The following is an 11,163-nucleotide window of genomic DNA, read 5'->3' on the forward strand; positions in this document are numbered from 1 at the left end:
CTGCAGTGAACACTGGGGTACATATATCCTTTCAAACCATGGTTTTCTCTGGATATATAACCAGTAGTGGGATTGCTGGGTCATATGGTAGCTCTGTTTTTAATTTTTTAAGGAACCTCCATACTGTTCTCCATAGTGGCTGTGACAATTTACATTTGCACTAACAGTATAGGAGGGTTCCCTTTTCTCCAGACCCTCTCTCCAGCATTTCTTTGCAGACATTTTGAGGATGACCTTTCTGACTGGTATGAGGAGATACTTCATTGTAGATTTGATTTGCATTTCTCTAATAATTAGCGATGATGAGCATCTTTTCATGTGCCTCTTGGCCATCTGTATATCTTCTTTAGAGAAATGTCTGTTTAGGTCTTCTGCCCATTTTTGATTGGGTTGTTTGTTTTCTTGATATAAAGTTACATGAGCTCTTTGTAATTTTGGAGATCGATGCTTTTTCTGTTGCGTCATTTGCAAATATTTTCTCCCATTCTGTGAGTTGTCTTTTCATTTTGTTTATGGTTTCCTTTGCTGTGCAAAAGCTTTTGAGTTTAATTAGGTTCCATTTGTTTATTTTTGTTTTTATGTTATTACTCTAGGAGACAGATCAAAGAAGATATTGCTGCAATTTATGTCAAAGAGTGTTCTGCCTATGTTTTCCTCTAAGAGTTTTATAGTATCCAATTATACATTTAGGTGCTTAATCCATTTTGAGTTTATTTTTTGTGTATGGTGTTAAAGAATTTTCTAATTTCATTTTTTTACATGTAGCTGTCCAGTTCTCCCAGCACTATTTATTGAAGAAACTATCTTTTCTCCATTGAATAGTCTTGCCTACTCTGTCATAGATTAATTGACCACAGGTGTATGGGTTTATTTTTGGGCTTTCTGTTCTACTCCATTATCTAATATTTCTGTTTTTGTGCCAGTACCATTACTATTTTGGTTACTGTACCTTTGTAGTATAGTCTGAAGTCAGGGAGGCAGATTCCTCCAGCTCTGTTTTTCTTTCTCATGATTACTTTGGCTATTCAAGGTCTTTTATGTTTCAAAACAATTTTTTTAATTTTTTTGTTCTAGTTCTGTGAAAAAATGCTATTAATATTTTGATAGGGATTGCAATGAATCTAGATTGCCTTGGGTAGTACAATCATTTTTACAACACTGATTCTTCTAATCTAAGAACGTGGCATATCTTTCCATCCGTTTGTGTCATCTTTGATGTCTTTCATCAGCATTTTATAGTTTTTGCAGTTCAGGTCTTTTGCCTCATTAGATAGGTTTATTCCTAGGTATTTTATTCTTTTTGATGAAATAGTAAATGTGATTGTTTCCTTAATTGCTCATTCTGACCTTTCATTGTTAGTGTATAGAAATACAAGAGATTTCTGTGAATTAATTTTGTATTCTGTAACTTTACCAAATTCATTGATGAGCTCTGGTAGTTTTCTAATAGCATCTTTAGGATTTTCTGCATATAGTATCGTGTCATCCGCAAACAGTGACAGTTTTACTTCTCCTTTTCCACTTTGGATTCCTTTCATTTCTTTTTCTTCTCTGGTTGCCATGGCTAGGGCCTCCAAAACTATATTGAATAAAAGTGGTCAGAGTGGACAGCCTTTTCTTTTGATCTTAGAGGAAATTCTGTCAGCTTTTCCCCACTTAGTATGATGTTGGCTGTGGATTTTTCATATATGGCATTCATTATGTTGAGGTATGTTCCCTCTATGCCCAGTTTCTGGAAAGTTTTTAATCATAAATGGGTGTTGAATTTTGTCAAAAGCTTTTCATGCATCTATTGAGATTTTCATATGGTTTTTATTCTTCATTTTGTTGATGTGGTATATCACATTGATTTGTGGATATTGAAAAATCCTTGCATACCTGGATAAATTCCACTTGATCAATGGTGTATGATTCTTTTAATATGTTGTTGGGTTCAGTCTGCTAGTATTTTGTTGAGGATATTTGCATCTAAGTTCATCACTGATATTGGCCTATAATTTTCTCTTTTTGTAGTATCTTGTTCTGGTTTTGGTATCAGGTGATGATGGCCTCATAGAACGAGTTTGGGAGTGTACCTTCCTCTGCAATTTTTTGGAGTAGTTTCAGAAAGTTAGGTGTTAATGCTTTGCTAAATGTTTGATAGAATTCACCTGTGAAGCTATCTGGTCCTGGACTTTTTTTGTTGGGATTTATTTAATCAGTTTCAATTTCATTACTTGTGATTAGTCTGTTCATATTTTCTATTTCTTCCTGGTTCAGTCTTGAGAAATTGTACCTTTCTAAGAATTTATCCATTTCTTCCAGGTTGTTCACTTTATCGGCATATAGTTGCTTGTAGTAGTCTCTTATGATCCTTTGTATGTCTGTGGTGTCCATTGTAACTTCCTCTTTTTCATTTCTAATTTTACTGATTTGAGCCCTCTCTTTTTTTCTTGATGAATATGGTTAAAGGTTTATCAGTTTTATCTTTTCAAACAACCAGCTTTTAGTTTCATTGATCTTTGCTATTGTTTTCTGTCTTTATTTCATTTATTTCTGCTCTGATCATCATCATTTCTTTCCTTCTACTAACTTTGGGTTTTGTTTATTCTTCTTTCTCTAGTTCCTGTAGGTGTAAGGTTAGATTGTTTGTGATTTTTCCTGTTTCCTGAGGTAAGATTGTGCTTCTATGAAGTTCCCTCTTACAGGCTTTTGCTGCATCCCATAGGTTTTGGATCATTGAGCTTTCTTTTTCATTTGTCCCTAGGTATTTTTTTATTTCCTCTTTGATTTCTTCAGTGATCCATTGGTCATTTAGTAGCATATTGTTTAGCTTCCACGTGTTTCTGTTTTTTAGGTTTTTTTCTTGTAGTTGATTTCTAATTTCATAGTGTTGTGGTGGGAAATGATGCTTGATATAATTTCAGTTTTCTTAAATTTACCAAGGCTCGTTTTGTGGCCCATCATGTCATTTATCCTGAAGAATGTTCCATGTGCACATGAGAAGAATGTGTATTCTGCAGCTTTTGGATGGCATGCTCTTTAAATATCAATTAAGTCCATAGGGTCCAATGTTTTGTGTAATGCCTGTGTTTCCTTATTGACTTTTTGTCTGGTTGATCTGTCCTTTGATGTAAGTAGGGTGTTAAAGTCCCCCACTTTTGTTGTTTACTGTTGATTTCTCCTTGTATAGCTGTTCTTATTTGCCTTAGGTATTAAGGTGCTCCTATGTTGGATGTATATATATTTACAATAGTTATATCTTCTTCTTGGATTGATCCCTTGATCATCATGTAGTGTCCTTCTTTGTCTCCTATAACAGTCTTTATTTTAAAGTCTACTTTGTCTGATATAAGTATTGCTTTTGATTTCCATTTGCATGGAATACCTTTTTCCATCCCCTCACTGTCAGTGTCCTGAGATCTAAAGTGGGTCTCTTGTAGACAGCATATACACAGGTCTTCTTTTTGTATCCCTTCAGCCAATCTGTTTTTTGGTTGGAGCATTTGATCTATTTATGTTTAAGGTAATTATTGATATGTATGTTCTTAATGCCATTTTGTTAATTGCTTTGGATTTGTTTTTGTAGGTCTTTTTTCTTCCCTTCCTCTTTTGTTCTCTTCTTTTTGAGCTGATGACTAACTTTGGTGTTGTGTTGATTCCTTTTTCTTTTTTGTGTGTGTATCTATTGTAGATTTTCAGTTTGCAGTGACCATTAGATTTTGATATAGCAGTCTATATATAAACACAATTGTTTTAAGTTTCTGGTCTTTTGATTTCAATTGCATTTCCAATATCCGGTATTTGTACTCTCTGCTTCTCATGACTGCTGGCTTTGATATATTTTTGTGTGGATGTTTTCCTACCATTACTGTATGTTTCCCTTTACCTGGGAGCTTTTCCATTCACAATTTTCTCATTTGTAGTTGTGGCCTTTTCTTTTCTACCTAGAGAAGTTCCTTTAGTATTTGTTGCAAAGCTGGTCTGGTGGTGCTGAATAATCATAGCTTTTGCTTATCTGTAAAGCTTTTGATTTCTCTGTTGAATCTGAATTCAACCAGAGCCCTGCTAGGTAGAGTATTCTTGGTTATAGGTTCTTTCCTTTCATCACTTTACATATATCATACCTCTCCCTTCTGTCCTGCAGTGTTTCTGCTGAGAAATCAGCTGATAACCTTATGAGAATTCCCTTGTAGATTATCGGTTGCTTTTCCTTTTTTTGCTTTTATTTTTCTTTGTCTTTAATTTTTGTCAATTTGATTACTATGTGTCTCAGTATGTTCCTCCTTAGGTGTATCCTGCCTGCCTGCCTCTTGTGCTTCCTGGACTTGGGTGACTGTTACCTTTCCCATGTTATGGAATTTTTCAGCTATTATTTCTTCAAATATTTTCTCAGGTCCTTTTTCTCTCTCTTCTCCTTCTGGGACCCTTATAATACAAATACTGGTGCATTTAATGTTGTCCCAAAGGTCTCTTAGGCTCATTTCTTTCCATTCTTTTTTTCTTTACTCTGTTCTGTGGCAGTGATTTCCACCATTCTATCAGTGCACTTATCCATTCTTTTGCCTCAGATATCCTGCTATTGATTCCTTCTAGTATATTTTCCATTTTAGTTATTGTATTGTTCAACTTTGTTCTTCAAATTTTCTAGCTCTTTGCGAAACATTTCTTACATCTTCTCAATCTGTGCCTCCATTCTTTTTCTGAGATCTTGAGTCATCTTTACTGTTATTACTCTGAATTCTTTTTCAGGTAGATTGCCTATCTGCACTTCATTTAGTTGTTCTTCTGGGGTTTTATCTTCTTCTTTCATTTGGGACATATCCCTCTGCCACCTCATTTTGTCTAACTCTCTTTGATTGCAGTTTCCATTCCGCAGCTGCAGGGTTGTTGTTCTTCTTGCTTCTCCTATCTGCCCCCTGGTGGATGGGTCTATGAGGTTTGTGCAGGCTTCCTGGTGGGAGGGAAATGGTTCCTGGCCATTGGTGGGTGGAGCTGGGTCTTGTCCCTCTGGTGGGCAGGGCCATACTCAGGAAGACTTTAAGCAACCTGTCAGCTGATGGGTGGGGCTGTGTTCCCACCCTGTTGATTCTTTGGCCTGAGGCATCCCAGCACTGGAGCCTACAGGCTGTTGAGGCTAGGGATTGGGAGGAAATAGCCTCCAGGAAGGCTCATAGAATGAGTACTTATCAGAGCTGCCACTGCCAGTGTCCCCACAGTGAGCCACAGTCAGCCCTCCAATACTAGCAGGTAGGTCTGGCCCAGTCTCTTTGGAGGTCACTGCTTTTTTCCCCAGGTCCTTGTGTGTACAAGACCTTGTATGCATCCTCCAAAAGTGGAGTTTCTGTTTCCCCTAATCCTGTGGAATTCCTGCAATCAATCCCACTGGCCTTCAAAGCCAGATTCGCAGGGGCTCCTTCTCCCATTGTGGCTTCTTCTTTGTTTTTGGATATAGGATATCTTTTTTTGGTAGGTTCCAGTGGTTCATTGTTGTTGTTGTTGATAGTTGTTCAGTTAGTTTTGGTTTTGGTGTTTTCATAAGAAGAGATGAGCTCATGTCCTACTCTACCATCTTGTCTCTGTCCTTATTAACTTCATTTTGGTCAAATGTATGCTGATAGCTTCTCCCTGTGTTTTCTTATGGTCTCTGGAAAGTCCCTGCATGATGATTCCTTGAAGGAGGGTAGATGGTATGCCTTTTAGTCTGGGTATAGGTGCAGTCCAACTGCTCACAGCAGAAGTAAACACATAATAAAAAACTCAGTCATTCAGACCATGCACTATGTGCTGCTCCTGCACACTCTGCCAACTGCCGATTTTGTTTTATCTCTTTCTGAAGCAAGCACTTCCCAAAGTTTACTACAAAAGCCTCTTGGGAGAAAAATGGACATAAAAATTTCAAAAAAATCTTTGAAACAAAAGAATGAAGAACAGTCATGCAATGCCAACATGTCAGGACATTATAGGTCACAATGATCATAAGAGTACTGTATAAATCTGGGAATAGAGAAGGCAAAAAAAGGAGTTCAAAAACAGCATTGGTTGGGGTTGTCTCTCTTGATAATGAGTTAATTTTGTTCTCTATGTGAGAAGTAAGCAAAAAAACATTGTGATAGAGACTATTATGCTCACCAGATACCCGTGTGTTCCTCTCCATTTCCCAGCCTCCTTTGCAGTTGAGCTGAGGTCATATAATTAGTTAAGGTCAATGAGATGTACCCAGAAATGATTTAAGCTGCTTGCTTTTTTAAAACATCCTGCATAATATAACAGCATGTGCGTGCGCTCTCTCTCTCTCTCGTTGCCCCTTTTGAATGTGAATGCCACATTTTTTCAGATAATGGCTGTAATTTGCAACAGCCTGGATCTCTGAATCACTCCTTAGAAGAGACCACCTTCAACAAGCTGCCTAACCAACAGCAGCTTGTGACAGAAGCAAAAAATATCTGTTGCATTAAAACAAAACAAAAAAAACCCTGATAGATCTTTTAAAAAAACAGAAATCATAAATCTATGTATTCCTGCCTCAGACAGGAATACATAGATTTGAAGTAAATTTTCAATTTATTTAAATCTTTAAACATTCATTGGCTATTCAGCTTAAAAATGATCATTAAAAAGAAGCTGCAGTATGTTTAGAAAAACATAATGTGATTAGTTATCAAATCTTCCATGTGGGAAAAATGATCCAAACAAGAAAATATTAAATATAATTCCCAAGAAAAAGAAGGCCATATGATTGATAGTCTGTTCTTCTTTACTAGGTTTTCCAGGGCAATTTTGACAATGATACCCACAGAAAAAACGTCATTGACCCGCCCATCTATGCTCGGCACATAAGGATCCTTCCTTGGTCCTGGTATGGGAGGATCACGCTACGGTCGGAGCTTCTGGGCTGCACAGAGGAGGAGTGAGGAGACCCCACACCCTGCAACTTTCCTATTTTCCTAAAGTATCTCCATGGAATGAACTCTGCAAAATCTATAGGAAACTGAATGGGATTTTTCATGAAAAAGTGCTCAAATTACGGTAGGCCACTATCTGTCTTCTTAAGGAGGTCTAAGCCTGCCTTTTCAAAGGTTTAATTTGATTTTTATCATTTAAATTTCTTAAGCAACATCACATTAGCTGTGAATTACTTTTCTTATTGTTTTCTAACTTGTTCATTCCAATTGAAATATGTTAGGCAAAGAAAGTAGCACTCTTTTGATAGGGGAAAAAAATCTCATAGTTATCAAATAAAAGCAAAAGTTATTAGAGCTTTCATAATCAATACTCAGCTTATTCTTATAAAAAGAATACTGCAATGTTAGCAATAAGTTTTTTTTCTTCTGTAATGAGTCTATATTATTCTAATTATTTAACTGTGCCTACCAAACACTGTCAGTGTTTAAAACCGAATTTTGAAGAAGAATCTGTAACATGCAGTACTAATTGACATTATAATTCTCATTTTGTTTTTATTTCTAATCAGAGATTATGTGACCTTTCTTTTTGTGCTATTCTATATTCTATATATTATATATTGCCTGAATAAGTCCATACTTTTCCCAGTCGACTTTTGTCCTATTACTTGCCTACAAGAAATATACATACACACACATATATGAAACATGATTCAGTATCAGTAGATTAAGCATATTTAATATCAGTAGATTGAATCTGCAATTCTTTTGTTTTTGAAGGAAGCTATAAAACTATGTAATCTCCAAACACTTTAAAGACCCCAATACTACCATTTTTCAAAATAAACAACAAAATCCCATTATGCTTCTTTAAAACAAAATTTAAATCTTTGTTTTCATGGTATTTCCATAGCCTTATCATTAAAATAATAGAATAATAAATTGTCTATTAATTTTTTTTAGCAAACAAATATTGACATAGTGCTGCATAACTTGGCCAAGCATACTCCTCATTTCTTTGTTCATCTCTGCATTTCCTGTGAAACTAGAGTTTTCTTGAGGTTTGAAGGTGGTAGTGGTTTCTCAGGAAAGCACAGTGTGTAGGTATTTGTGAGAAGAGATGTATTTACTAATGACAAAGTACTGAACCATTTTCAAGGTGAAAATCGATTTCTATTTATTTTGCTTCAAAGGTCCTGAAAAAATAAGCAATTATCATAACTATTTGTTATTGATAATGGAGGTTTCATTGACATTCTCTCAAATTAAAGCTCACACTGCCTCCATGAAAGTCCTCAACATCTAATTTATAAGTTTTACAAGTATTTGTTTTATAAGGCTTAGACACAGAATTACTGGGGTTTTAAATTAAGTGTCCTGGAAAAGAAAGTATGGTATGTGTACAAAACATTGAGGTCCTGTGCAACACTACTAAGTTTTATTTTTTTTCTTATTATTTGTGCTGCATAACAAAAGCCACTAGACTGTTACTGTCTTGTCTGTCCATGTGTTAACAGCATTTCTTGATGATGTATATATGGAGTGGTCTTCAATCATAGTGAAGAATTTAAAGAGAAAGTCAATCATAATGTCATTTTTAATAAGAGCAAAATTAGGACTGGCTGGCCACATATTTGTCCTATGCCCACACGCTTTCTACTTCAGGCTCTTATTATAAAATTGTTGATTTGACGTATCTGAAATGGTGATCAGTCTTTAGAATCTTTCAAAAGCAAAACTGCCATGTCATCAATATCACCTTTTTAAAGATAAATTTAAATTAGGAATTTATGTATTTTTAATTTGCTAAATTTTAAGGTCATGTTACAAGTAATTAATTAGGTCCAAAGAAACATACACACTTACTAAGTAGCCAATGGCCCTTATTTCTTTAAAGATTTACTGTCCCACTGAATTTCTAGCCATTTTTCCTTATAGGTTATGCACAATTCTTGATTCTTTTCAGAGGGTGTTTTTAAAATTGTAATTTTTTGTAATGATTTACTTTCTCAAAATTATTCATGGCTTCTTATAATTTGAATTTTATTTTATTCATAGTTTTTTCAAGAAAATATTTTCAAAGGGAGTTAAAATTTTGTTACCTTTTAGAAATACATGTAAATGGCTTCCTCTTGCTTGTGCATTTTCTCTCCGCTCCATATGCTTTTCACCAACATGGAATATCTTGGGATATCTTTTTATCCCATTATGCCACAAATTAATGACAATAAAGGAATTCCCACATGTGGAAATGTTAATTGTTGTGAAGTAGTATGTACCTTTGTGTCATTTGTATCAATGACATTAAAGTGAAGCAAATTTATTCTATTTAAATTCACAGTAAAACCAGTAAAATCTCATAAGAACAAGGCACAGCAGGATCACCTAGCCTTCACTATGCTGAGTTAACTATAACATGCTAATTTTATAATCTATGAAATTAAAATTTTAAACAGCTTCAGTTTATCTAGGTCTTATTAAAAGCATTTATCATAATCATTAATTCTAACTTTAGGGTTGACTTTCTCTTTCTGAATGATTTCATAAGGGTTTATGTGAATTTTGAAGACTTAGGGTACTAATGATTGTATCTTTGCTAGTCAACAAATTATGAATTATAATATTCACTGCTGGCGTCTGATGTGTCAGTAAGTAAAGAAATAACTAAGACACAAATAACCTTTGCAAGCTTTCAAGCTGTGTAATATTCCAATGTTGGGTTTTTTCTTTGTGTATATACTTAAATCATGTAGGATGTTGTAAAATCAGTATGACCTTGTCTAGTCTTCAAAGTTAAAATAAACTTTTGAAAATCTGGGATACTTTCAAAGCGATTATAAACAAACACATTTGTAAGAACTCACAAAGTATATGAGTGTGAATATCCACTACTCTTAACTACATGATGGTTTACTTTTGCTTTGTGCAGGAAAATTAAACAAGTACAGGAAGAAAAAAAAAAAGCAAATCACAATAGCCTTCAAATGAACATTGATATCAGCCAAATTGGCCTTTCCAAAATTATTAAAATGTGTGCATTTCTCATGCTTTTAGCTGTGGAAATTTTATTGGAATACTAATAATCCAGAGTCATTTTTTTGCCCTCATGCATAAAGTCTTGTGCTCCAGGACTGATCTGCCCATTGGTAAGCAGATGCTATTGCTATTATTTCTATTGTTTTTTAAGTACATGATTCTCAGGAGTATAGTGAAGAGATCTAGTCAATAGTAAGCAATAACACAAACACTAATAATATATTTATCCATGTAATCTTAGTTGCTGCTTAAAGAAAATCATAAAACTTGGTTTCTTCATAAACCCTGTTTCAGCCTCTCTGAAAGTCACTGGTAAAATATTGAGTCTGACTACTTCCCACTTTTTAGATATTTTCTAAAGATTCAAAACATTTAGGGTAAAAAACCTTGAGATATTAAATGTTGATGCCTTAGTTGAGCTTCAGTGAATCTCTGATAGCTCTCATACTAACTTATATATGTTTATGTATTCATACATGTTCCTATTTAACTGCATTTTAATGTGAATGGTTCAGTAGGGTTCCATCGCTGACCTAATTTTCACACACAAACACACAAATTTGTTTATATTAAATACAAGCAATAATACGAACATTTTTTCCATAAGGCCAATAAAAAATTATGACAACGTCTATACAGGGTAAAAATTCATTGTGATAACAGAATAATTATTCAACAGAAAATTTTCAACTATGAGACTTTTAAAATTACTGGTTCAAGAACATTTCCAAGGAGGAAAGTCTGATCATATTAAAGTTTGACTTAAAAAATCTTCTAAGGATAAGTTCATGATGGAAAATATTCTCTATATAACTTAAATTTTAAAACATCCAGCACTTCAACTTTGAGTACATGATTTTAAGTGAATATTTTGGTAAAGAAATACTGATTTTTACTGTTAGAAATGCCACACTCTCTCTCTTCCCAAAGGCTAGTTTAAAACAATATTAATAATAGAGTTAGTGTGTTACTTATTTGTGAAAAATATTGCCATAAAGGTTTCTTTGAGATGCAAAAGGACCCTTTGCTAGCTGAGAAATATCTGAACTACCCTGAAAGAGAATGCACTGACATTTGTCTTTACAAAGAAAGAATAACTAACTAGTGTAAGTGGCAATTTTTTCATTGATTTTGAAGGGGCAAATAGGATTTCTTGATTCTACTGCAGTAAGCAGTTTTAATTCATAGTGGATGTTTGAACATTGCCACCAAATAAAGTATTTACCACAGTAGGCAAGTGGAA

General features: G+C 34.5%; 1 protein-coding gene across 3 annotated transcripts in view; it reads left to right on the forward strand.

Annotated features, from left to right (window-relative positions):
- The window catches only part of EDIL3 (EGF like repeats and discoidin domains 3), a 411,932-nt gene extending 402,230 nt beyond the window's left edge, over window positions 1-9,702 (forward strand). For all 3 annotated transcript variants that reach the window (XM_057739846.1, XM_057739855.1, XM_057739863.1), the window contains one exon: window positions 6,744-9,702. In XM_057739846.1, the coding sequence (XP_057595829.1) occupies window positions 6,744-6,893 (150 nt within the window). In that variant the 3' untranslated portion in view covers window positions 6,894-9,702. The remainder of the gene's footprint in view (window positions 1-6,743) is intronic.
- The last annotated feature ends 1,461 nt before the right edge of the window (window positions 9,703-11,163 follow it).

Source organism: Hippopotamus amphibius, chromosome 1, assembly GCF_030028045.1.
Source record: "Hippopotamus amphibius kiboko isolate mHipAmp2 chromosome 1, mHipAmp2.hap2, whole genome shotgun sequence".
Taxonomy (NCBI): domain Eukaryota; kingdom Metazoa; phylum Chordata; class Mammalia; order Artiodactyla; family Hippopotamidae; genus Hippopotamus; species Hippopotamus amphibius.